At 41.3% G+C, this 27,834-nt stretch overlaps 1 protein-coding gene across 2 annotated transcripts in view; it reads right to left on the bottom strand.

The window, feature by feature from the left end:
- LOC126100109 (glycogen [starch] synthase) overlaps positions 1-23,296 on the bottom strand; it is a 123,493-nt gene extending 100,197 nt beyond the window's left edge. Inside the window, exons 1-4 of one of the 2 annotated variants that reach the window (XM_049910629.1) lie at positions 23,079-23,296; positions 22,232-22,390; positions 8,091-8,275; positions 1,813-2,004 (exon numbers count right to left, since the gene is read on the bottom strand). In XM_049910629.1, the coding sequence (XP_049766586.1) occupies positions 1,813-2,004; positions 8,091-8,275; positions 22,232-22,370 (516 nt within the window). In that variant the 5' untranslated portion in view covers positions 22,371-22,390; positions 23,079-23,296. Of the gene's footprint in view, positions 1-1,812; positions 2,005-8,090; positions 8,276-22,231; positions 22,391-22,569; positions 22,713-23,078 lie in introns of those variants that run through there. The other variant, XM_049910630.1, reaches the window with a different exon arrangement.
- Positions 23,297-27,834: the final 4,538 nt, after the last annotated feature.

The raw sequence follows: 27,834 nt of genomic DNA, 5'->3' as shown, positions 1-27,834 counted from the left end.
ATCAATTCAAGGCAGAAAAAGATTTCAAAGTGGCTTCAAAACTGACTGGACATGCGTATGAAGCTAACTGTGGATCAGATCGCAAGCTCTATATTGTGAAGTTCCAGCTGAAACTGATGAGTAGCCAAAGCTGTGCCTTTTTGCAGGTACAAACCTAGAAACATCCCTCGGATTATACAGCAGAAGTCAGGAACAGATTTAAGGTGTAAGAGTTATAATACAAAAACCCACACAGCTGTGAGTAGAAGTACCCTATGCTGTCAAGGAGGCAGCAAAAAAACACATTGCCAAGAGACAGATTAACAAGAAGGTCAAATAATTATTATCAAGCAATTGAAAATTGCAGAATAACAATGGAAAACAAAAATCAGAGGGGATGGATGATCAATGTTTAAATTAAGTGGAGAGTTTCATAAATTAGCTAGAAGAAACAAGACGACGATCTTAAATGAACAGTGCAAAGCAGTTTAAGACACTAACAGAATGCGGATGATGAGGGAGCTTTACAAGAAAATTAAGAGATATCAAAGGAAAATTCCAGGCAAAAATTGGACTGATAAAAGACAGAAATGATAAAGATTTAATGGAAGCAGGGGAGAATATGTAAAAGATCTAAATAGCACAGTGGTGGATACTGATACAGAAGTTAATGTGATTTTAGGACCAGAGCCAGATAGTTTTGAGAATGAAGTCAAATGGGCCCAATAAAGTATTGCTGAAAACAAGGCTAGTGGACAAACAGAATTCCAGCTGAACTGTTCAAAGTCATTAGAAAGAATTCAGTGGAAGTTTTACATTCAATGTGTCAGTAAATATGGAGAACCAAACATTGGTCAAAAGACTGGAAGAGTTCAATAAACCCGATTCCAAAGAAGGGAATTTCTAAAGAGTGTTCAAAATCACCACACAATTGCACTTATCTCACATGACAGCAAAGTCATGTTAAATTCCTACAAAATGGGCTTTGCCAGTACAAAGACCAAGAGGTAAGCAAAGTGGGATCAGAGATAAGATTGCCACCATTTTATGTATTATAGGAAAGAAAATTTCAGAAAGATGTGTACCTCTGCTTTACTGATTATGCCAAAATCTTTTAAATATGTCCACCACAATACATTATGGAAGGTACTCAAAAACACAGGAGCACCAGATCACCTCATTTACATCATACAGAATTTATACTCAGGTCAAGAAGCCACGGTGAGAATCATGTATGAAGCAACAGTTATGCCCCAGTGGCAGAGTGAGTGCCCCTTCAGTTAAATGCCCTCAGTGATTATCCCACATGTGCTTCAGACACTACTGCCACTCGGGGAGTGTGTTCTCGTGAACTGTGTAAATTAAGAAGAAAATGTAATACAACTATCCAGCAAGTATACATTTGTAATACATTGTTTGAAAATGTTCTTTATGCCATCTGCTGTGTTCTCAATAACATATCATGTCTCTGCAACAGCAGTCTATTGTGCCACTTTAATGAATGTAAGTCATCTCTGCAAAAGAAAGTCAGGAACAGGCAATTAACTAACACAAAAGCTCATCTCCATAAGGTACAGAATCAATGGAGTACAAAGTAAGAAAATTTACAGCTTTCTTTCACCAACAATACACAGACCTTCAAATTTTATCTGGAAACTGTGTAACAACCACAACTTTGTTCTTTATCACATAGGCCTGTTGTAAACTGCTGAAATTATTTGTGCATAAGTTTTGAACTAAAGCAGTAACTATTATTTGTAGCAAATCAGTACACAATAACTACCAAAAATACTGTTCCAGTATGCAGCTGTCATACACAAATTCCATACTAACCTCTTCAATGAACTGTGCAACTTGATAACCGAGTATGATGGCATCGTTGCACTCGACATCGGGGTGTGGTGCACCGAGGTGGCACTTTTCCCACAGCTCCTGCTTGTACTCGTCCATCTTCCAGGCAGCCGACCCAATGTCGAACAAGATCAGCTGCGGGTTTCCGTCTACTAACCATGTCCCCGTGTGTATCTAGAAATGATAGCAACAATCTGTATCTTTGCTGAAAGACAATGGGACGCATGAGCAAGTCCTGACATCATAGCTCTACGTTTCAGATATACAAAAGTAAATCTGTAAATGTATCTAAAAATTATTACAATATACTCACAATAGGTATTACACTGTCAGGATAAAAACAGAAAAAGCAGCTGGAATAGAAGAAATAGGAGTGGGGATTATAAAGGTGGCTTAATCTACTGGTCTACAATGGTAATATGGATTGCTAAGATGCATATAGTCTCAGAAATACAAGTCTGAAGAACGAGGAAAAGGAATAATGATTCCAGCGGGTAATCTAGTAACTACTTTACGTAGTGATGTAGCCGCCTCCATTTTTATTTTTACTTAATTCTGATAATAATACCAATAACTAAAGGTTTCAGCAAAATTTAAAGAGAAGACTTACATGCCACCCATAAGGGAACATGAAATAAACTATTTACTTTGTATTTCAATTAACGTAAGAGGGAGCACTTGAATGAACATCAGGCAGGCGGACAACTGAACATTATGTATGGAAGGTGGTGAGTTGCTTAGAGCAGGAAGGCGAGAGTGAAGTAGCTGGAATTATGTCTGTGTGGCGTCTGAGCTAGAACACACAATACATCTCAATTGTTGTAGAAGGACTTATGCATAGGTACACCTTTCTATCAGCTTAAAAGCACACAGAAAAGTTAAGCCAAAGGGGAATTCCCATACTCGTCTGTTATACAATAGATCAACATGTAGCACAAAGACATAACATAGTCCCAAGAGTTCTTAGCCTTCCACATTAAGAAATATTTATTTTAACTGTGCTCTAAGGAACATGATAGAGGACAATACCTAATAGGTAAGATTCCTCTGTTTCAGTTTATATGTTTTTATTAACTTTCAAAAGTGGTTACATCTACTGCAACTCAAGGAACAGAAGCAGATGTTCAGTACAGAGGGCACCAGATAAGGTGTTGGCACACTCTTAAGATGAAGTCACTATTTGGGCTTCCAGAGAGGCAAATCGCAAAGGTGGACACTCAGCAAAAATGTTCATTCCTGCTGTAATACAGTACTTTAGGAGTATTATAATTTTTGGACACTGCTCCGAGTGTCTGAAAAAGGATCTAAGTTGCGACGGGTTATTCTGCAAATATTACATGCAGTAACATGTACGAGTGTGAAATGACCTTGAATGTGTGTAGAAGTATCATTTCCAACTATGACGATTATTAGAATGATGGCAGGATCATATTCTCCTGTCATTATGCTGTCTCAACATGATGGGTATGTGACTTCAGCCCACAGCTTGATGCTTGTGAGATTTCTGATGGTTGTATCCTCAAAAGTTTAAATACACAGATGGTCAAGTGACTGCATGGCGGTAGTACTGAATCTTGATAAGAGTAAAGTTTAGAATCATTATCAAAAGACCCACATGGCAGTGTAAAATTGATTAACGCAAGTGAAAGTTTCTTTACATATTATTTTTCTTTGTTGTTACTGCATTAACATACAGAGTGCTTGACACATTTCTGGAGTCCATAAAATGGGTAATAAGTACAACTTTCTTTATAGTGAGTTCTTGATTAGAGAGAAGAACCATATTTAACATATGGATAGAAGTATGGTATAAGCCCCCCCCCCCCCATGAACCATGGACCTTGCAGTTGGTGGGGAGGTTTGCGTGCCTCAGCAATACAGATGGCCGTACCGTAAGTGCAGCCACAATGGAGGGGTATCTGTTCAGGAGCCAGACAAACATGTGGTTCCTGAAGAGGGGCAGCAGCCTTTTCAGTAGTTGCAAGGGCAACAGTCTGGATGATTGACTGATCTGGCTTTGTAACACCAACCAAAACGGCCTTGCTGTGCTGGTACTGTGAACAGCTGAAAGCAAGGGGAAACTACAGCTGAAATTTTTCCCGAGGGCATGCAGCTTTACTGTATGGTTAAATGATGATGGCGTCCTCTTGGGTAAAATATTCCGGAGGTAAAATAGTCCCCCATTCGAATCTCCGGGCGGAGACTACTCGAGAGGACGTCGTTATCAGGAGAAAGAAAACTGGCGTTCTATGGATCGGAGCATGGAATGTCAGATCCCTTAATCGGGCAGGTAGGTTAGAAAATTTAAAAAGGGAAACGGATAGGTTAAAGTTAGATATAGTGGGAAAGAGTGAAGTTCAGTTGCAGGAAGAACAAGACTTTTGGTCAGGTGAATACAAGGTTATAAATACAAAATCAAATAAGGCTAATGCAGGAGTAGGTTTAATAATGAATAAAAAAATAAGAGTGCAGGTAAGCTACTACAAACAGCATAGTGAACGCATTATTGTGGCCAACATAGACACGAAGCCCATGCCTGCTACAATAGTACAAGTTTATATGCCAACTAGCTCAGCAGATGATGATGAAATTGATGAAATACATGATGAGATAAAAGAAATTATTCAGGTAGTGAAGCGAGACGAAAATTTAATAGTCATGGGTGACTGGAATTCGAGAGTAGGAAAAGGGAGAGAATGAAACATAGTAGGTGAATATATATTGGGGCTAAGAAATGAAAGAGGAAGCCGTCTGGTAGAATTTTGCACAGAGCATAACTTAATCATAGCTAACACTTGGTTCAAGAATCATAAAAGAAGGATGTATACATGGAAGAATACTGGAGATACTAGAAAGTATCAGATAGATTATATAATGGTAAGACATACTTAGGAACCAGGTTTTAAATTGTAAGACATTTCCAGGGGCAGATGTGGACTGACCACAATCTATCAGTTATGAACAGTAGATTAAAACTGAAGAAACTGCAAAAAGGTGGGAATTTAAAGAGATGGGACCTGGATAAACTGACTAAACCAGAGGTTGTAGAGTGTTTCAAGGAGAGCATAAGGGAACAATTGACAGGAATGGGGGAAAGAAATACAGTAGAAGAAGACAGTGGCAACATCCATGCCCCGTGATGATAAAATTTCCAAAACAGTGTGGAAAGTAACGCAGGCCTTCTGCATAGGAGTCAGCTGTACTGGCCACTCAGCTAAGGATGTAGACATGTTTGTCACAAGAAGTCTGTTATGAAAAGGCAACTAATTACATTTTCAATAAAGTAATAAATTTATTGATTGTTGAAAGATTATAGGTGTAATTGTGGCTGTGGCCACTTGGCTCAGTATATCTCAGAGTGATGGTGAGCTGTTATGACATATTCCAGACATAAAAAATTTTTGAAGTGACACTAAACAAAATTTTATCTGTACCTTTAGTTATTCACCAACCCAAACCATCTCCTAACTGAAGTAAGTCATCTGCAGTACTTGTTTTCTGTTTATCAATGCACCACTCTGCACATAAATTTAAGCACTACATAGCAGTACTATAATAATATAGCTAAAAGGCTCAGATTTGAAGTTTAATATTCTGAAAAATGTGTTTAAGGATGTAGCCAAGTTCCATTGATAAGCAAAAAGATTCCACTGAATGACGAAATAGGTTGCACTGAGTGTGTGCAGGCTTCCTATCAGTCATCATAACAGGGAGACTATTTTATGTAGAACAGCAGACAGTACTGTGCAGCAATAAGTGGTAAAAATAACTTTGTGAAAATTAGTTCCCACTGGGTGTTCTGAGAACCTAATGACTCAGAGTGTCAGAGGAAGGCACTTCTCAACCACTTAGAGCCTTACACAGGCAGCAGTGATAGAAAGGGTAGTGATGGTGCATAACACTACATGACCAAATCAAAGGAGTTCCGCCTCAAGTTGGGAGCTTCCATGTCCTCTGCCACTGAAGACATTCAGTCTGGCAACACCCACAAAGGCAATTTACACTACCCCCTCCTCAGAGAGATATACATGGCCTTCCGTTTGAGGAATTTCACACAGGAAGGGTGACTATCAATGCTGAAATATGTCTCAACATTCATCAAATTGAAAAAAGAGACAGCATTGGTCGTATATTTTTACTATCGCAAAATCGATTTTCTGTCACTGAGGACCATCTTTAGTGCTATATTGTATAACTTAAATTAGGATGCACTGTTGTCACTAAGCTTTACGGCAATCACATAGAGTCTATGTGATTGCCATAAAGCTTAGTGAAAACAGTGCATCCTAATTTAAGTTATACAATATAGCACTGAAGATGGTCACTCAGTGACAGAAAATCGATTTTGCGATAGTAAAACTATACGACCAATGCTGTCTCTTTTTTCAAGTATACCTGTTATCTGGTCGTAGTGCACAAGACAACATGGAGTCGCCAATCAATTCATCAAATTGTATCGTGCTCTCTGCAATGAGTGTCAAAACGAGTAACTGCAAACATCAGGCAGGTCCACAGAAATGCGCATTTGCCTTGCGGCTATCATACTGCCAAGATTATACAGTTCTTGAGAGAACTGCTTCAGCATCTGCAAACATGTGATTGATTTGCATATGTCTGGACCTTTGAAAGAGCTTCAGGCTGCCACGACCGACAGCCGTAGTGAGCAGGTGGTTATACACCGAACCAGTGGAATTCTACAAACAAGAAAATTTTATACTTGGGCTTTAATGGAAGGAATGTACTAGAAGATAACATGCTGTATTGAAAAATAGATACAGGCATGAAGAATTCATACTGAAATGGAACTGCAATGGAACTGAAATGGAACTGCAAGCTTATAAAGTATTAAATGATCTAAATGTTTAGTGAAGAACTTAATAAATTTTAAATTTTAATTCTGTAACTTGTCAATTCCTGGTTTTGGCAGTAACATAATTTTGAATAAAAATTAACATTTCTGTTAATAGTTGAGTATTTTGTTTCATTCTGAAATTAAATATCATAACTGACAAAAGTAATAACGTCTGATAATATTCATTGTTAAAAGCCAGTAAATCCACAATTTCCGAAACAAAAATACAAGTGTGTGCAATAATATTTAAGAAATAATAATAAATCATACTGGTCAGAGTCACCTGAGATGGTGGTCATGTGTAAACGAGGTGCGCTTGCTTATGTGAACGCATGTGTTTTCTCTCCTGAAAAGTATTTCGTCAAAAGCTAAATGTGTAACAGTCTTTTTCTTGTGTGTGTATGTAAATTAACATATCATCTTTACACTAAGTAGCAAACTACCCTTTTCCTAATAGCTACTACCCTTTTCCTAATATTGTTCACAAATTATTACTACATATATGAAGAAATTTAACAAATCACAAGCAAGAAATTCCATAAAAGTAAAACAATACGTTAATCATGTGAAAAAGTTCATATTTCTCTTAGAGAAGCCGATTTCTAAAAGCATCTAATGTTAATATATTTAGACAAAAACAATAAATTATTTTTCATGAGAATTTTGTTATGAAATTATTTAAATAATGAAACTAATTCTAAAAACAATTTTTAATATGGAAGGAAATTCATTAATTGCTGAAACTTCATAAACATAACCACCATAACCAGATGGCTCAGCATTTGTATGTCTCTGGTTGAGAATCTCTTACTATGCCTCAGCAGTTACTCCTATATTGCGACAATGAATTTTTGAGCGAATTTAATAAAAATTTTTACTTTAACTGAAACAGAATTATTTGCTTTTGTGCACCAAGCTCCTGTGATCTAAGTAACTGAATCAGCTAAGTAAAATACGCATTTTATGCTGTTAAAAAAAGCTGTCACTTTGTAAATAAATTAAAGCACAAAATTAGTATTTCCAGTTATAGAGCTGGCAAATGCTTAAGTTTGAAATTAATACTATAAAAATGTGTTTATGGTAGTAGTGGATACATTTTACAATACATACTTTTGTTCTGAATAACAAAATGAAAATTCTGTAAAATAATTAAGCGCGTATCTTTAGTTCTACCCTAGTACTTGTGCTGCTTACAATAATACCATTTAACTGCCAAATATTACATGCATCCAGAATGTCAAGTCTAAACTTTTTACAGTCCAAAACAAAAGGAAAAGTTGCTAAATTATGATATTGACATGTCCAAAAACTTTGCATCCAAACAATATAATTGTACTGACACAATGAAGTACAGCTCTTCAGTTTATACAGTAAGAGCTTAAAAAATAGTTTATCAGAGTATTAGTACCTTGAATCCCATATCACGCATTTTGTTGACAGCAATACTGAGTGGGCTGGTGACTGGGAATTCTGCCTCCTCCACTTCTGTGCGGGCACAGTGCTCTTTATAGGGACCTAACATAACATACTGGTCACCCATCTCCTCCGTTGAGACATATGCTTTTGATCGCAAAACAGTGTAAATGCCACCCACTGAAAAACAAAACAACAGATGTTTGTTCTTTTATCAAACTCCTCAATGCTGAACACAATAGCAATCGATAATTATGTGATGCTTGCTGTGAACTACATAGTTTAAAATATACACACTTATCTAAACTATCTGTCTCCAACATTTCAATACATAATTGAAATACTAGAGGCCTGAAGTTGTAACAAAAAAAAAAAAATGTCACTTACAAACAATATGTCCTACCATGGTTAACTACAAATAAGAGCTGCTTTTTAACTGGGATAAAGCAGACCCAACAGCAATATAAAATACTTAGAAGTATTCTGGCAGCTGTCTGTTTAATAAATATTCTGAAGCATTCTTCCACTATGAGGCAACACATGTGCAAATTCCTACAAATTACAGCCTGGCAATATATAACATTTCTGATAAGTGTATAGATAAAAAATGTACTTGTCAAGTGGTGTCAGAACACACACATAAAAGACTATTGTAATTGGCAAGCTTTCAGAGCCAGTGGCTCCTTCAGGCAGAAATGTTAAACAGGAAGAAAGAAGGGTGAAGGAAAAGGGGTAGATTTCATGAAAGTCTCCAGAACCACTGATCAGGAGAGACTTATCATACGGGATGAGAAGGAAAGACTGATTGTTGGGGACTGCCCCAACAGTCTTGTGTGTGTGTTGTGCTGCCACTTTTGTGTTTAGATTTTTTATCCAATTAAATAATTTTGTTAATAACTGATTGTTTTTGTTGTTATTTCTGATAAGTGAACACATATATAAACACAAAGGTTTCTGTATTTTGACCATCTTTTTGGGCTATTCTGGCAATATTATCAACTTTTTTTGTATTACAGATCTGGTTACAATAGTAAAGGAAGCCAGTAAAATGATGTATTTACCCAATGACAAACAAGATATATCTTTACTAGCATTATGCATTTTCTTCTATTGAAGTTATAACTATGTATGATGAATGGTTACCACTTTTAGCTTCCACATGCGATTATGTAGCTTGTTCATGTGACAGGTTTCAGACTATTAAACCTACACTGCAACTTGTGGGCTACTCTGGCAGGTACTGACACCAGTTAACAATCAAATGTAAAGAAACTGCTATACATTACAAATAAATGAAAACACTTTAATCACTTTGCACTTAGCAGTCCTGTCAGCAAATCAATGCAGTGATAGAGATTTCTAACATTTTTCACTAACTTTCCATTGAAACAACACTAACTTCTGGTGCAACACAGCTGAGGTCATACAGTTTATTCCACAGAAGTGTGCAATAAGAATACTGTGTACGATGATAATAGAAAGTCTCTAATAAGCCTCTTCAATAACCTGGGAATCTTAAACTTACATGCTGACAAGTTTGCTCTCTGGTGGTATTTTGTGATTAATAAGATGAGACAATTTAGAATCAACTTCGAATTTCACAACCACAAAAAAACAAGTGAAGATAATTTCCAAATAGACTGTGTGCCTCCCTCTGCTGTTCATAATGAAATTTTATACTGCAATGCAAATGTCTATAACATGCTGCAGGTAAACCCAAGGCAGAAAATCCCAATACTAAAAATTGCAGTAAAAAGAGTACCTTATTAACCACTACTATAATTTATCAGAAAATCTGAGCACAGAAATACAAATTATAGTTAACACTCTTGTTCTCGTTAAATACGCCTAACCACGTGTGGTGAAGAACTACTCGTAAAATAGTAGACATACCATGTGCTCAAAGGAAGGGCAGGCTGTCTCCTCACTGTACCGGTACCGCCCTCATTGTGTCTGAAACGCGATAATTGAGATCACACAGCCCGGCCCCCTGCACCACAAGGAGCCCCACCCACTGCATCACAATTGACAGCACTGGGGTCACACAGTAGTATCTGACATGTACATGCCAATCCCTTACAATTGCTTGATGTGGGAGTCATTGGAAAGCAATTCGTTTCACCCCTCAGGGTGCCGACTGTGATATTTGTGTGGCCTGAAGTGCAGGTACTCACCTACAGGGGAGGACAAGGGTGGGGGTAGCTATGATCCACCAAATATAAGTATTTTAGTAAATGCATTTACAATTTTACATACATATGCTGCCAATGACAAATCTGGCACAGTCTACAGGTAGAGCCAACAAAGCTGAGCTGAGTAAGGAAAGGCAGAAATGAAGAGATCCTTCACCAGGACACAAAGTCTCCTTACTGCAATTGATCAGAATTGGAGAACCTGTGTGCCAAGTAATAGTTCCCATACAGTACTTTAACACTGTTGAGAACAATAGCCAGTATTTTCAATAGCACAGTAAAAACCAATTTTTACGTTGAAATGATAATTAAATCAAGACCCAAAGCTGTTGACAGGTGTTGATATACATCAACAGGGACAGTTGAAAATGTGTGCCCCGACCAGGACTCGAACCTGGGGTCTCCTGGTTACATGGCAGATGCTTTATCCATCTGAGCCACCGAGGGCAAAGAGGATAGTGTGACTGCTGGGATTTATCCCTTGCACGCTCCCCATGAGACCCACATTCCCAACATTCTTACATTCATAGTGCCCCTGCACATTACACTCATTACTCGCGGCATACAATCTTACAGAGTCCCATAAGAGTTCGGGCAATGTGTGTGCATCCAGCACAGGAGGAGGAAGTCAATGGCTGGTTAGCCTTAACTATATGAAGATGGTATCTGTTCTTTTGGACAGACCTAGAAGGTCCTCCTGTTGGGATGTAGTCACAGAAAGGGGATGTCTGAATTAGTTCAGAGCTCCATAGGCAATGAATACCAGCTAACTAATACTTTTAAGTCAAGTGCGGTGGCTCAGTTATGTCACCTGTGGTTTAGGCTCTCTGGGAAAAGATTTTGGTAAATAATATAATTTAGTAGTTTTTGGGGATGCCTGGTACAGTTTCGACTGTAACCTCAACCACACAAAGATGACACTGAGCACATCAGTGGGACTGCTCCTCTCACAAATATGAAGGTTGCTCCACTGTGAGCAATACAATAAGCCTTGGATGAAAGGGGGGGGGGACAATTAATTATTTTGTGTGAAGAAAACTTACATTAAAGTGACACATTTCACATCATTACAAAATGTCATATTCATGATCTATGGAACAAGGATTAATGTAATGTAAACACAGATTCACGAGTCGATAGACTGTGGTGATCACACACAGGTATGATTGACATCTCACTCTTCACGTGGCATGGTCTACATCTTAATGTACCCAGAAGGAAGTTACTTGCTCAACTAATTTCCAGCAGCATTCAGTGTAATCATACCACCATTTGCCCACTCCCTGTAATTCCAAATATTTCCCACTTTTGCGTGATTCCAAAGGAAAGAATGGCAGAATGAGTATGAACTCTGCTGTAACAATAAATGGAGAAGAAAAAACTGGCAGCTTCGAAAGCACACAGGTTAACAACAATACTTTTTGATTTTTCCATTAAGATATTAGAAAGGTGTTCAATAAAAAGAAGAAACAGGCAAACTTAATTATATTCATAGATTATATAATAATACTAATACTAATAACAATTATTATAATTATTATTATTATAATTAATAATAATAATTTTGTTTTGTTCAATGCCTGAGGGCAAGTCTTTCTATTGCATGTCGCTTCAGTGACTCACGTTTTCCTAATCTACCCTAGTTACCCAGACCAAAAAAAGGGGACCTACAGTTTAATGGGGAATCTGAACCACATGTTTCTGGCAATTCTTCATGTTGTTGAGAGGTGACAACTAGGTTAAGACAACAACTAAAATATTTGTGGTCCACCCACATCTGTTTCCAGACATACTTTTCTGCTAGATGACCATATCCAACATATACAGCATGTACATAAAGCCCGGGAACACTGTCAATTATTTATTGCACAAGTACTAAACACTGTCAAGATGTCATATATATTGCATTTTGAAGAGAAACTCTAAAATTTTTTTTTTTTTTTTTTACAAACATCCAATATGCGATTCTCTTTGCGGGCACAAGGAACCATCGTAACAAATTTGTTGTCCCAGTGGTAAATGGCCTTCCTTGTTGGTTGGTTCTTACGGTACGTGGTTCTAAACATCCATTGAACAGCTGTAGCACACTTGTTTTTGTCAAGCTCCAACACACACAAAGCTCGCTCTGCACCTGAACTCAGCATGTTTGCGACTAGCGCTGACTATCGGCGAATTACCAAACTACATTGTGGTGGTATACAAGGAAAAAAAACTTTCAGTGTTTCTCTCCAAAATGACAATGTATGATATCTGTACAATGTTTGTGTCTTGTGCAACAAATAATTGGAAGTGTTCCCGGACTTTATGTACACCCTGTATATAGATGGTCGATTTACAGGTTTTCATGAGTGTTTGAGAGTGCCAAATATGTGATCTAAATGACTGTCTTGATTGCATTGAGATACAAGCTTAAATTTTTAACTCCGCCAAGAAAACAGACTTTAGTATGTAACTTAAATTTCAACTTGATATGTCTACCCATTGCTGAGGAAAAATGAGTTAACAGTCAGACAGAGAAAAAGTGATTCTATGTGTGTTCAATTTTTATAGATTGAGGTTCAAAACCCTAAGAATAACTACACATAACAGCGCAGGATACTGAGAATCAAAGGTATTTCTACAAATGTGTTATGTATAACAGAATCTGGAAGTCACGGAAATTGAACACATGCAGGTAGATCGAATCAAATTAGTACCACAGTGGTGTAGATGTAATAAGAGGAAAGGGAGGAGAGGGGGGGGGGGGGGGATCAACAAAAAATGTAAAATAAAGTCCCTGGCAATATACCTCAGTGGGTATTGCACTGAACATCTGTTTGAATGCTGAATTTCAGTAACAAACTTTGAAACATACGAGATAGCATGTGTGAATACAGACTTTCCTGGTATATACTAGTGATCAAAAGCTAACTGATTTCAAGGCAGGTGACTATTCAGATACTGTGATGCCACTGTACCATCACAGTGCCACCAAACTGGAAATCCGAGAGATTTTCATCAACAGAAAATAGCAGTTCTGATAGTTCATGGCCCCACCACTACGGAAATATTCTAAATTCTACTAACCAGTTAGAGCAGGTATTTGGTGTAAATAACTTACGAGGGGCATTTGAAAAGTCCATGCAAAGTCTGAGAGCTGGCACCTCCAGTGCATATCGAGGTCATGTTTGGTTAGTAGCAACTTTGGAAAGAAGTTTCAGCCATATTGGTCTATTTCTTTGTGTTTGGCATTCGTGTGAATCAAGGAAGTCGAGTGATTGTCAAAAAATGGACAAAAAAGAATTTTTTGTGGTCATTAAATATTACTTTATGAAAGGCAAAATGCCTCAGGAGACTAAAGAGAAGAATGATAAACATTACGGGGACTCTGCACCTTCAATTAGAACAGTTTGAAAGTAGAAATCATTGATAAAATCCATGATATGATGATGGATGACAGAAGATTTAAGGTACGTGAGATTGCTAGTGCTGTGGGCATCTTGAATGAATTGGCACATAGCATTTTGCATAAACATTTCAACGCGAGAAAGCTATCTGCAAGATGGGTTCCTACATTACTCACTCCTGACCAAAAACGGAATTGTTGCAAGGATTGTTTGCAGTTGTTCAGGAAGAATCCATAGGACTTTTAAGCGTCGTTTTGTCACTGTGGATGAAACATGGATACATTACTATACTCCTGAGACCAAAGAACAATCTAAACAATGAGGTACCAAGGGAGAATCTGCACTAAAAAAGGCAAAGACCATTCCTTCGGCTGAAAAGGTTATGGCAACTGTTTTTTGGGATTCACAAGGGATAATCTTCATCGACTATCTGGAAAAGGGTAAAACTATTACAGGTGCATATTATTCATCATTACTGGACTGTTTGAAAACCGAGCTGCAAGAAAAACACCAGCAATTGGACTGCAAAAAAGTTCTTTTCCATCACGACAATGCACCAGCACACACCTCAGCAGTTGTGGTCGCAAAATTAATGGAAATAGGATTCCAACTCATTTCACATCCCCCATATTGTCCAGACTTTGCTCCCTCAGACTACTACCAAATTTGAAGAAATGGCTGGCAGGACAAAGATTTTATTCAAACAAGGAGGTGATTGCAGCAACTAATAGATATTCTGCAGACTTGGACAATTCCTATTATTCTGAAGGGATCAACAAATTAGAACAGCACTGGACAAAGTGTATAAGTCTAAAAGGAGACTATGTCGGAAAATAAAAAAGGTTTACCCCAAACACGTAAGTAGTTTTTATTTTTGCACAGACTTTTCAAATGCCCCTCGTAAGTGAATGTGTGTGAAGATTTCAATATAGATGTCATCTCAGATAGCTCTGATCAAGGGCACCAGTAGTTACTGATGTCCATCTTTTGGTTCACCCCAATATTAACATTCACAACAAGAATGGAAAAGCTTAGCAGAACAGTGATTGCTAATTTCTTTCCAGATCCATACGTCTTTAATGAAAAAGATGTCAGCTGCATAATAAGCAGTTTTATCTGGTCATGAAGGTCAAATTAGTTGGCTGGTTGGTTGGTTTGTTTCAAAGAGGGGGGAGATGGGTTGGGTTATTTGGAGGAGGAGACAAGACAATGAGGTCATTGGTCTTATGGGATTAGGGAAGGAAGTCAGCCGTGTCCTTTCAAAGAAACCTTCCCAGCATTGGCCCGGAGCGATTTATGGAAATGACGGAAAACCTAAATCAGGATGGCCGGATGCGGGTTGAACCATCATCCTCCCAAATGAGAGTCCAGTGTGCTAACCACTGTCCCATCTCGCTCGAAGAGGGGGAGAGACTAAACTGCTATGTCATCTGTCCCTCATTCCAATTAAAATAATTCCATGAGGGTGGGAGCAAAATAACAGACATACAAAACACAGCTGGAAGAAAGGAGAAAACCACAAGAATGACATAAGGGCAACACAAACACTAAAAATGGACAAATTCATACAAGAAAACCACAGAGAGACCCAAGAAACATGAAGAGATCAAAACAAGAGAGCAGATTACCATGGCTGACTGACCATGAGAATGGAAAGGAGAAGCCAGCCACTCTGCAACACTTTAAAACCTTCACCCTAAATGCACTAGGGTGGAGGACACAAAGGGACGAAAGACATGCGCTAAAACTTAGATCAAATTATAAAACCCAGTCTCAGGTTTAAAACATAAAACTAAAGCTGCTGTTGAGGCATTGTCGCCCAACACCAAAGGCAGGGTGAGAGAGGACCGCATGGAAGACTTCCACACATTCGTAGTCTCCATAATTACACGCAGTTTGTTGTGCATACTGTTATGCCATTCTGTCTCCCAAGGCCAAAAATCCATGTGGCGTAAGACAGGATGCAGGTCAGTTTCGGAGATTCCAATCTCCAGAAGTGGTTTCTGTGTAGCCTGTTTGGTCAGCCTGTCGGCCAGTTTGTTGCCTGGGATTCCGACGCGTCCTGGGGTCCACACAAACACCACCAGATGATGGGACCATTCCAGGACACAGTTGGACTCCTGAATGGACACTATCAAAGGATGGCGAGGGTAGCACTGGTCGATAGCTTGTAGGTTGCTCAAGGAGTCAGTGCACAGAAGAAATGACTCGCCATGGCATAAGCGGATGTGCTCAAGACCGTGAGATATGGCCACCAGCACTGCAGTGAAAACACTGCAGCCATCTGGCAAGAAGTGCTGTTCAATATGTCCTCCATGAAAATCCACAAAACCTTCGCGACCATCAGCCATCAAACCGTCAGTGTAAAACACTTCATGGCCCTGGTACATGTCGAGAATCGAGAGGAAGTGATAGTGGAGAGCTGCAGGGTTAACGGAGTCCTTAGGGCCGTGCGAAAGATCCAGAAGAACCTGTAGCCTATGTGTACACCATGGAGGTGTACATGAATGGATCTCAAGGAGAGGTAGTAATGGGAAGGACTCCAGCTCAGACAGAAGGGACTGAATGTGAACCACAATTGGAAGCCCTGACCCGGGCTACCAATACAGGAAATGAACTGCCATGTTTGGGAAAAGGAGATTGTAATTCGGATGTACAGGGGAACTACTAACTTGTGCAACATAACTGGCCAGCAATTGTGCACACCTAACGTTCAATGGAGGGTCTCCGGCCTCTACCACGACACTTGTCACCGGACTTGGTCCAAAAGCTCCCGTCACTACATGAATGCCACAGTGGTGCACTGGGTCAAGTAAACCCAACATTAAGGGCACTGCTGAACCATAAACCAGACTCCCATGGTCAAGGCAGGACTGAACAACAGCTCTGTAGAGCTGCAGCAGTGTAGAGCAATCTGCACCCCAGTTGGTGTTGCTCAGGCAGCGGAGGGCACTGAGGTGCTGCCAGCACTTCCGCTTAAGCTGATGAAGGTGAGGTAGCATCGAAAACCAGTCCTAAGAATCAATTTGTCTCCACTACAGTGAGTGGATCATCATTAAGATAAAGTTCTTGGTTGGTTGGTTTGGGGGATGAAAGGGACCAGACTGCTACGGTCATCGGTCCCTTTTTCCAAATACAAAGAACATCCACAGAGAATAAAAACGAGGAACAGAATAGATCACAGACAATACAGAACAAGAGAAACTGAGACAAAGACAAGACAAAACGAACTAAAACCACACAGAGTGTGACAGTGGTTGGCCGACCATAGAAATAAAAAAGGAAAAGCCAACCACTTAGAAACACATTAAAAGATCACTTTAAAATCATAGGCCAAAGGCCAGAATCATCACAAAAAATAAAATAAAACAGAAACACTCAGATTAAAGAATAAAAACTCCCTGCCCTAATAAAACGTAAAACTAAGGCAGCCATAACAGGGTCATCAGATAAAACGGCAGGGAGCGTATCAGGCAGCGCAAATGTCTGCCTGACCACAGCTAAAAGAGGGCAGGCCAACAGAATGTGGGCCGCCGTCAAAGCCGCCCCGCAGCGACATACAGGAGGGTCCACCCGGCGCAGTAAATAACTGTGTGTTAGCCGGGAGTGGCCAATGCGGAGCCGGCAAAGGACGACTGAGTCCCTGCGGTTGGCTCGCATGGAGGACCGCCACACAGACGTCGTCTCCTTAATGGCACAGAGTTTATTGGGTGTAATCCGATCGCACCATTCAGCGTCCCAAAGCGCAAAAACTTTTCAGCGGAGGACTGCCCGCAAATCAGCCTCTGGGAGGCCAACATCCAGAGATGGTTTACTCGTGGCCTCTTGCGCCAGGCGGTCAACGATAAAGTTCTGGTTATGGATGAACGGTGCCATGTTCTCAGAAATGCGCGACACACTACTTCACAGCTGAAAACTAGATGCTGTGGGCTAAAGCCCATGACTGCACCTTGTGAATGGCTCCCTGCAGTTGCCGCTCAGCACCACCAGTACTGGTAGAGCAGTACGAAATGCAGAAGTCATCCGCATTCAGAGAAGGTGAGACCGAAGGCCCTACAGCTGCTGCTAGACCGTTAATAGCCACTAAAAATATAAAAACACTCAATATGGAGCCCTGTGGAACACCATTCTCCTGAATACGGGGGGAAGTATGGAAGGCACCAACTTAGACATGGAAAGCATGGAGCGACAAAGTTTTGGATAAAAATCGGGATTGGGCCGTGGAGACCCAACTCATACAATGATATGATGTCACCAGGTGGTGTCACATGCCTTACGTAAGTCAAAAAAGATGGCAACCAGATGTTGGCATCTGGAAAAAGCTGTTCAGATGGTAAACTTATGGGACACAAAATTATCAGTGGTAGAGCAACCCTGACAGAAGCCACCCTGACATGTAGCCAATAGGCCACATGACTCCAGGACCCAACACAACTGCCGACACATCATACATTCCATCACCTTACAAAGAAAGTAGGTGAGGCTGATGGGCCGGTAGCTAACCACATCAAGTGGGTTACGACTGGGTTTGAGCACCAGAATGATGGTGCTCTCCCGCCATTGCGATGGAAAGACACCATCGCACCAGATCCAGCTGAAGATGATGAGGAGATGTCGCTTGTTGTGCTTGTTGTCAGATGAGAGATGTTTAATCATCTGACTGTGGGTCCTATCCGGCCCAGGATCTGTGTCGGGGCAATGCGCAAGGGCGCTGAGGAGCTCCCACTCTGTAAATGGGGCGTTATAGGGTTCACTGTGCCGTGTGGTGAATGAGAGGACTTCCCTTTCCATCTACCATTTGAGGATGCAAAAGGCTGGCGTGTAGTTCTTGGACACCGAGGCTCGAGCATAGTGCTCAGCAAAGTGGTCGGCAATCGTGTTTACGTTGGTAGATAATAGCCATTGATGTTAATGCCAGGGACACCTGTTGGGGTCTGGTACCCAAAAACACGTCTGATCTTCATCCAGACTTGGGAAGGTGACGTATGGCACCCAATGGCCGACACATAGCCCTCCCAACACTCCTGTTTCCGTCTTTCTAGAAGCTGGCCGCAGAGCTGCTTAAAGGCTATTAGGTGCTCCAGGAAAGGGTGCGACTTACGTCACTGTAGAGCTCACCAACACTCTTTAATTGCCTCAGCAACTTCCGGTGACCACCCTAAAGAACGAGGGATCTGGTTTTCTGACACAGAAATGATCGTTGGAGTGATCTGCTCAACGACAACATCGGTGGCACCAAGTGGGGGAGATTCTGAGGCAACAGCAGATGTGAAGGCTTCCTAGTCTGCCTTGTTTAAAGCCCATCTGGGTAGGCGTCTGTGGGCATGATGCCGGGGGAGTGGTCACTACCACACAGGTCATCATGTACTCTCCATTCGATAGATGGGAGAAGGCCAAGACTGCAAACCAAGAGATCAATGGCCAAACATGTGCTATGCACCACACTAAAATGTATGGGGGCACCTGTATTTAAGAGGCAGAGGTCGAATTGTGACAGTAAATTTTCGACATCCCCACCTCAGCCAGTAAGCATGGCACCACCCCATAAGGGGTTATGGGCTTTAAAATATAGTCGCTACAGTTCCAGTAATATCCCTTATAGCCATGGATGGCAGGGGTCCACACTGCCGGGAACCAGGTTTCCTGGAGGGCAATGTAGAAAGCAAGGTGTAAAGTTTAACAGCTGCTGTAGCTCAGCCAGGTGGTGGAAGAAACCGCCGCAATTCCACTGGAGGATTACATGAGCGTGAGACTGGGAAGGCACGAAACAATGAGGCAGTCTACGCCTCAGGGTCACCTGCTGCCACCACACACCACAATCTCCACCTCACATGGTTCCAACAAAGCACAGAACCCACAAAGGGTCAGTGAGTGAGTATCAGTAAAATAAGATTCCTGGCGAATGACACAAGCTGTGGAGTGAAAGGAAATAAGGGCTTGCAACTCCAGAAGGTGATGGTAGTATTCCCTATAATTCCATCGAATAAGCTCAGAATGAGGAACCACATTGGAGGAAAATGTGCCAAAGCTGGACACACCACTGGATAACTACCCATCATCAAGGAGGACAGGGCGATGTCGACAAACGAGAGCTCAGGGTAATGTTGAGAGGGAGAAGTCAGCATCTCCAGGGGGATAAAAGAGACACTGTCCCAAGAATTATCTTTTTTCTCCTACTCCTCTTACATAAGTCGAGCAGGGTAGGGCCTGGAGAGGGAGCAGTCTTCAGCTATATCTGAGACTGAAAGAGAGTAAGAGACAGTACATGGACTATGAAAGCAGCAGGTCTCTGGGCTGGGGGGGGCGCCAGGGGGAGGGGACCCAGGACAGCGCACCATCACCGGCAAGCGGACACTTCCCCAGCCAGGTAGGGGGAGTGGCGCCCAGAGGGGAGGGCATGGAAACCACAGCAGGGGGAGATGGGATTGGGATAACGAGCAGAGGGAAACAAAAATGACTTGAGACTTCATTGGTGATAGGACATACAGTTTCACGTCACACTGATAAACCAAAACCTTCACCTCCTTTGGTAGGTCACCCCCACCCCCTTAAATGCCAAAATAAAAGTGCCAGTACCGATGTGATTGTGGTTTCTTGTTACATGCCAGACAGACATCAAATAAGTTACCACTACAGTACATAACTCCAGTCTGTATTGTGAACAAGTCTTCATAAAAATTATTATCTGTGCCTTGTATTTGCGAGTCCTGTGTTTATATTTGTAATATCAATTTTATCAGAAATGGAGTATATTTCTGAAACTGATTTAACAAGAATGTATGGACACTAACAAGGTAGTATTGTGCAACACTAAATAATTATCTGAGAACAAATAGTAACTGTCTAAACTGTAATAGCCTTCATCCATTGCTTAATTGAGCACCAGCCCCTCACATGGTCTGAGTAAACCAATGATGACATTTATCATAACTGCAAAAGATCACCTCCAATACAAAGAAAACATAATTTACACTTTAACTTTATATTCTTCTGTAAGTAAAAATGCAAATGTTCAGGCATTGTGTGAAAACTTTATAAGCAATTACTTGTCACAGAGGCAGATGAGTGAGTTTAAAATCTTTCTGCAGTGCAAAATTTTCTAAGATGCGAATAGTTTGGCAGCAGTTCCCTGTACAATTGTGTGACAAGAACCTGTAACAAAAGTCATTACGTTTGTTGTTAATGAGCCTGTATTCTTAGATCATGTAGGCAACTGCTATTCTTTCATTAGTATTGGAGTGCTTATGTGTATATTAAAATGACTCAATAACTATTATGAAAAACTGTATTCTAACAGTGGTAGGAAGGTAGCATGTAATTGATGGGGTCTGGCAAGCACTGACTTCTGTACAGTATTCTTGAATGTAATTATTTAACTAACTTCCCCTGCAGTAAGTTCCAAGAAACTTATGAAATGACTCTCCAAAATCTATTTCTCCTCTCATAACTAAATGTTTGTACTCTCATTTCTTTTAGGCCTGGGCAGCACTTACTGCATCATCGAGTAATGTAAATTCAATGAATGGCCATTTAAAATTTATTTGCAGTCTTTATTTATTTATTTATTTCTTGAACTTTGTTGCATTCTGCAAGTTGGTTCCTAAACATTTAAACTAAGAAAATTAAGAATATTCTCTGAGTCCTCCAGTCACTCACTCAGACAAAACTGATTATTCTTCTGGGAGGTTAAAAAAATAACTTCAGAAGTAGCATTTGGACAGAATACTAAAAAGACACCCATCAATGTAATGGCATTTCAGAAGGGCTAGGGTTACTACTCACACCCCCTCCCCTAGCATGCCAGCAGAAATTACACACAATGAAATAATTCCCAAGGCAGTTATAATGGGGGCAGATGTCATTAATGCTTTAAATTTTCATGCAAAGGAGTCAAGAACAAAAAGTTACATAACCAGCAAAATATGGCCTTGGCATTTAGCCCACTGGTCATGCCATATTAAAACAAGGTCACTCAGACACTGCCAGAGAAAAACAAGACCAACAAAAATAGCTGGTGGTGGTCACCAGTTACACACAGTGTAATGATGTGTACAGAAAACACCTCCCATTTAACAGTGATGGCAGTTTCTTAACATAAATGTAACAACTAGGACCAGCAATTAGGAATTAAACATTATGGTTAATGGCAACAGTATGATAAATAACAGGAAATGTGTGTGAACGAGACAATGAGTACAACTGATGTGAATCTGGGCTATGGGCAAAACACTAAAGTTTTAACAACAGGCCTACATTTCACAAACTTTTCTACTACATGACCATTTCACATTCTAAGCTCATGTTCTAGTGACAAAATAGATACTAAATCCACAATATAAACCACGTACAATAAAAGTTTGAGAGACCCTGTGTAAGTGTGTTCCCTTATGTAGTAACATAGTACATTTTTAGTTAGGGGTTTTAATAGAGGAATGATGACAGTCGAGGAGGATGAGAGGGCTTACATATTCACTTGTTTGGCATTAGAATTCTATTTCACATGAATAAAAAACACACTTCATAAAAGAAACAATACATTTTAGAAATAGAATATGTACCTTTGTTTGCAACTTCCCATGCTGTTTCAAATGTCCACCGATTCTCGAGGGCTGCGGAGTGGCCTCTGTCCAGGAAAGACAGAAGTTGGTTTTGACTTTCTACACGATAAAACCGTCGAGAGGCCCGTTCCTTTGACATGGTGATCTGTTATACCCCGCCTGTGAAGAAAAAAAAGCTGTACCGGTATACCATTTTTGGTCAAGCATACAATGTCAACCAGTATACATTCTAGTCACCACATGCTGTTAACACTGTATCCAAAGCTACCCTGCACATTGCTTGCAAACAATTTCAGTTTACTGTACAACTCCCTTCGCCGCCTTCCTCTCCATCATACCTGTTGCAAACAATTGTGCACGAAAATCAGAAAATTGTTCATGAATGGATGTTTCAACTCTCTTCAGTCGGCAAATAACAGATTTGTCTGACGCAGAGTAACCATTTGAAATGCATTCTTTCACGATCTCGACATCAACACATAGTCTATCTTTAAGCTGTGTAAAAATACTGGCGAGTGCAAGTGAGTAGAACATGGGCAAATTACTGCACGTACGGATCCTGCAGGGGCGGGGGGGGGGGGGGGGGGGGAGGGGAGGGGAGGGGCGGCAATACGTATCAGCATACAGCTGACAAAATATTTTTAATACAACACGTTCAATATGTGTGATCAGTGTTGCACGAATACACTCTTGCCAAAGTGTAGTAAAACCAACCGGCTTTGGCCACGAAGCCCAGAGTAACGGGCAGACCTCCCTTAAACAACACGCGCAGATTCGTGAAATACAACAATCTCACAGAAGAAGTAACAACACGTTTTCAGTACCACGGCTTTTCTTTTTACCTTACCTGCAAAACAAGTCGTATTTCAGCCCAACTGTACGTCGGCGTGCGCTTGAACAGTCATAAATTACGTGGCTGCTGGGCCGTTACCGAAATGATTCGCAAATGATCACGCAAATTAAATTTCTACGCCGACGCACAGTACCATGAGGTTACCGCACCACAGAGTTCGTCTGAAGGTCACATGGGCCACAACAACAAACCCGCTCCGTCCGTCGTATGAGTTAGACAGATCTTGGTTCTCCCATACCCCTGCAGAGGACTCTGCTACTCGCGCATCTCGGGACAGCGGCAAAGAGGTGGCCTCAAATCGCATTTCGGGACGGATCGCTATTCTCAGTGCTACAAAGTGCGTGGCATTGGGTACTTTTCATTGGACCAAATGTAGGTTTTCCTTTCGCTCAGCTGCCTACTAGCTTGTGTGTGAGTGTCTGAGTATAATCTTATTTTCACTTGATTTGTTACACATAGCGTGACAAAAACTTATTTTTTTAGGCTGCTTCCGTGACTGTATGTTTAAATTATAAATTAATAAACATAGCGTAATCACTAAATATTAATTTTAAATATTAATTTTGCTCCATCTGCAGGTAACGATTTTTTCTTTTTGCGTCACAGTCGAATGGCCCAGACTTGTTATGTCGAAACGTGCTGATTTTTTTTCCCGTTGTTAGTCAACGCAGAAAAAATTCTGTATGCAAAACTTAAGCTGTCCACCTGAACTGGAAGTCGCTCAAAACCACACAAAAAGCGACGTTTCTCCGCATGGTACGGCACTTGAAACTGCCTGGTGTACAGCCCTGAATCCTCTCTCTCCGCGTTCTCGTCATTGCTTCCATCGCTTTTCTGATACGACCGACGGTTTGCCGACTGAAAGCGGTCGAAAAATATTTTATCTGTCACTTCCTTTCCAAACTGGCAAGGAGTCAAAGCAAATCGACTTAGTTTGATAGTCAAAGAGTAAGTGCAGGGGGGCGGATGCAGTGTGAAGTGAAGTCATCGTATGGCATTGTTGGCTGGGATCTCCCAGACGGGTTCGGCGGCCAAGTGCAAGTCTTTATTTGAGTCGGGGCCACATTGGGCGACTTGCGGCCGGTGATGAGGATGAAATAATGATGATGATGATAACACAACAACCAGTCCCCGAGCGGAGCAACCCGGCCGGCAATCTAACCCGGGCCCAGTGCATGGGAGGCAAACACGTTACCAGGCAGCTAAGCAGGCGGACAGCGTATACAGTAATCCTACGTCGCCACTCTAGGCAAGTTCCTCGAGCAGATGGTGCCGTTGCGTTCCCCTGACCCGTTATGAAGTGTGGAGTATTAGATTAGATTAGATTTACTTTCATTCCAATTGATCCGTAGTGAGGAGGTCCTACAGGATGTGGAACATGTCAGAAAAACAACAATACATGACAAATATTTACAACTAAAACAAATAAGCTAATGTACCATTCCACAGGTCCCAAGTGGAATGATCGTCATTTTTTAATGAACACTAAGAGTCATTTTACAAATACTAATGCACTGAATTTAAAATAAAAAAGTTTTTTATTTATTTATACGGTAATAAACATGTAATACAACTACTGTAATACTTATTTACAATGAACACATTACTGCACTGAAATGGTGCAGAAGTTAGATCACACACACACACACAAATTTTCAATGAACACATTACTGCACTGAAATTGTGCAGAAGCTATGTTGTACTTATATACAAATCAGTTGGTTTTACTAAGAAATTCATCAATGGAGTAGAAGGAGTTGGCCACCAATAAATCCTTTAGGCTTCTCTTAAACTGAATTTCATTGGTTGTTAAACTTTTTATGGCTACTGGCAAGTTATTGAAAATGTGTGTTCCTGAATAATGCACACCTTTTTGTACAAGACTAAGTGACTTTAAATCCTTGTGAAGATTATTCTTATTTCTAGTATTGATTCCATGAATTGAGCTGTTGGTTTGAAAAAAGTGATATATTTTTAATGACAAATTTCATTAAGGAATAAATATATTGGGAAGCTGTAGTTAGTATCCCTAGTTCCCTAAACAGGCTTCTGCAGGATGTTCTTGAGTTCACACCACATATAATTCTTACTGCACGTTTTTGTGCCCGGAAAACTTTACCGCACGTGTGTCGTGTGGATGACTGTGGTGAGCATTTGTACGGTGTAGTGTTTGGGTGCATGTTGTCATGGATGATGGGAAGGGAGAGGATGAAACCTGGAACTAACACAAAGCCTGATCCTCTCTATTAGCAGTGAGAGAGCTGTCGAGCTTAACCTCCCCCATCCGACCGACAGATAGATCACCATCACCAATAGAGTCATATGACATGACTTCGTGAGACACTACGGAGAGTTTTGGTGTATACACTGAGGTGGCAAAGGTCACGGGATGCCTCCTAATCTCGTGCCGGGCCTCCTCTTGGCCGGCGTAATGCAGCAGTTCGATGTGGCATGCAGTCAACGAGTCGTTGGAATCCCCTGCAAGAACGCTGAGCCCTGCTGCCTTACAGGACTCAATGGTAGGGGAAGTGCAGGATTTTGTGCACTAACTCACCTACCCATTATGTTCCACGAATGTTCGATGGGTTTCATGTCGGGCGAACTGGGTGGCCAAACCATTTGCTCGAACTGTCCAGATTGTTCTTCAAACCAGTTGCAGACAGTTGTGTCTTGATGACATGATGCATTGTCATCATCATCATCATCATCATTTAAGACTGATTATGCCCTTCAGCGTTCAGTCTGGAGCATAGCCCCCCTTATACAGTTTCTCCATGATCCCCTATTCAGTGCTAACATTGGTGCCTCTTCTGATGTTAAACCTATTACTTCAAAATCATTCTTAACCGAATCCAGGTACCTTCTCCTCGGTCTGCCCCGACTCCTCCTACCCTCTACTGCTGAATCCATGAGTCTCTTGGGTAACCTTGCTTCTCCCATGCGTGTAACATGGTTCATGGTGTGGGTTCCTGTAGTCATGTCCTAGTTCATGCACCACGGGCAACGTATGAGTGGCCAAGTAAGTGGTCCCGACAGTCGGGATACCAGTTACTTTGGAATAAGGCTGGGCATCTCGGACATATTCTGAGTCGTGGTCACCTTTGTGCTCATACGGCAAAGACTACCAAATCCACCGGTTAGTCCCTCAGCCGTTAGGGGTGAAACCCAATGGGACTCGGGGCAAGTAAGGCTAGCAACCTGCTTCCCTGGTACTTTAAATATGATGCTGGCAATAATCAGAGCAAAATGATGCATTGTCATCCATAAAAAAAAATCGTTGTTGGTCACAAAGTAACGGAACATAACCATTTCCAGTCAATGGTTGGTTCAGCTGGGACCAGAGGAAGCAGTTCATTCCATGTACACACGTCCCACACCATTATGGAGCCGCCACCAGCTTGCACAGTGCCTTGTAGACAGGTTGGGTGCAGGACTTCGTTGGGTCTGCGTCAGACTTGGACTCCATCATCAGCTATTACCAACTGAAACCGGGACCCATCTGACAAAGACACGGTTTTACAGTCGTCGAGGGTCCAACCGAGACGGTCGCGGGCGGCCGCGGTGGTCTAGCGGTTCTAGGCGCTCAGTCCGGAAACGCGCGACTGCTACGGTCGCAGGTTCGAATCCTGCCTCGGGCATGGATGTGTGTGATGTCCTTAGGTTAGTTAGTTTTAATTAGTACTAAGTTCTAGGGAACTGATGACCACAGATGTTAAGTCCCATAGTGCTCAGAGCCATTTGAACCATTTTTGAGACGGTCGCGAGTTCAGGAGAGGCGCCGCAAGGGGTGTCGCGCTGTTAGCAAAGGCACTCGGCGTCGCTCGTCTGCTGCCGTAGTCCATTAACGCCAAAATTCACCGCTCCGTCCTAACGGATACGTTCATCGTACGTGCCACGTTTATTTCTGATGTTATTTCATGCAGTGTTGCACTGACAAGTCCACACAAATGCCGCCGCGCTAAGGCGTTAAGTGAAGTCAGTCGGCCTCCGCGCTGTCCGTAGTGAGAGGTAATGGCTGATCTTCGGTATTCTCGGCACACACTTGACAGTGTGTCTCTTAGAATATTGAATTCCCTAACGGTTTCCAAAACGAAATGTCCCACGCATCTACCTCAAACTACTATTCCGCGTTGAAAGTCTGTTAAATCCCGTTGTGCGGTCATAACCGCGTCAGAAACCTTTTCAAATGAATTACCTGTGTACAGTCCGTAGCCCGTGGTCTTTCGGTAGCGTTCTCGCTTCCCGCGCACGGGGTCCCGGGTTCGATTCCCGGCGGGGCCCGGGATTTTCTTTGCCTCGTGATGACTAGGTGTTGTGTGTCTTTCAACATCATTTCATCCCCAACGACACGCAAGTCGCCGAAACGGCGTCAACTCGAAAGACTTGCACCAGGCGAACGGTCTACCCGACGGGAGGCCCTAGCTACACGGCATTTCCATTACCTGTGTACAAATGATAGCTCCACCAACGCACTCCCCTTTTATACCTTGCGGGCGAGATCTACCACCATCTGTATATGTGCATATTCCTACCCCATGATACTGGGGCAAAGTCTGATGATCAGGAACTCTATGCTACTACTTCTCCTCCCTTGCCTGGACCAAACACAGGCAGCGAAAATTTTTCACCATAGGCGTCGAAATGCCACTAATAATTTTATGGAAGTTTTGTGACCTGTCCAAGAATTTAGTAATTCATGGGATTTGTTTTCACAAAACGGAAGAAAATCGTGATTAATGAAAAATTTTAC

Source organism: Schistocerca cancellata, chromosome 9 (genome assembly GCF_023864275.1).
Source record: "Schistocerca cancellata isolate TAMUIC-IGC-003103 chromosome 9, iqSchCanc2.1, whole genome shotgun sequence".
Taxonomy (NCBI): domain Eukaryota; kingdom Metazoa; phylum Arthropoda; class Insecta; order Orthoptera; family Acrididae; genus Schistocerca; species Schistocerca cancellata.
The sequence above is the reverse complement of the archived record's forward strand: the minus strand, read 5'-3'. Positions and strand labels throughout refer to the sequence as shown.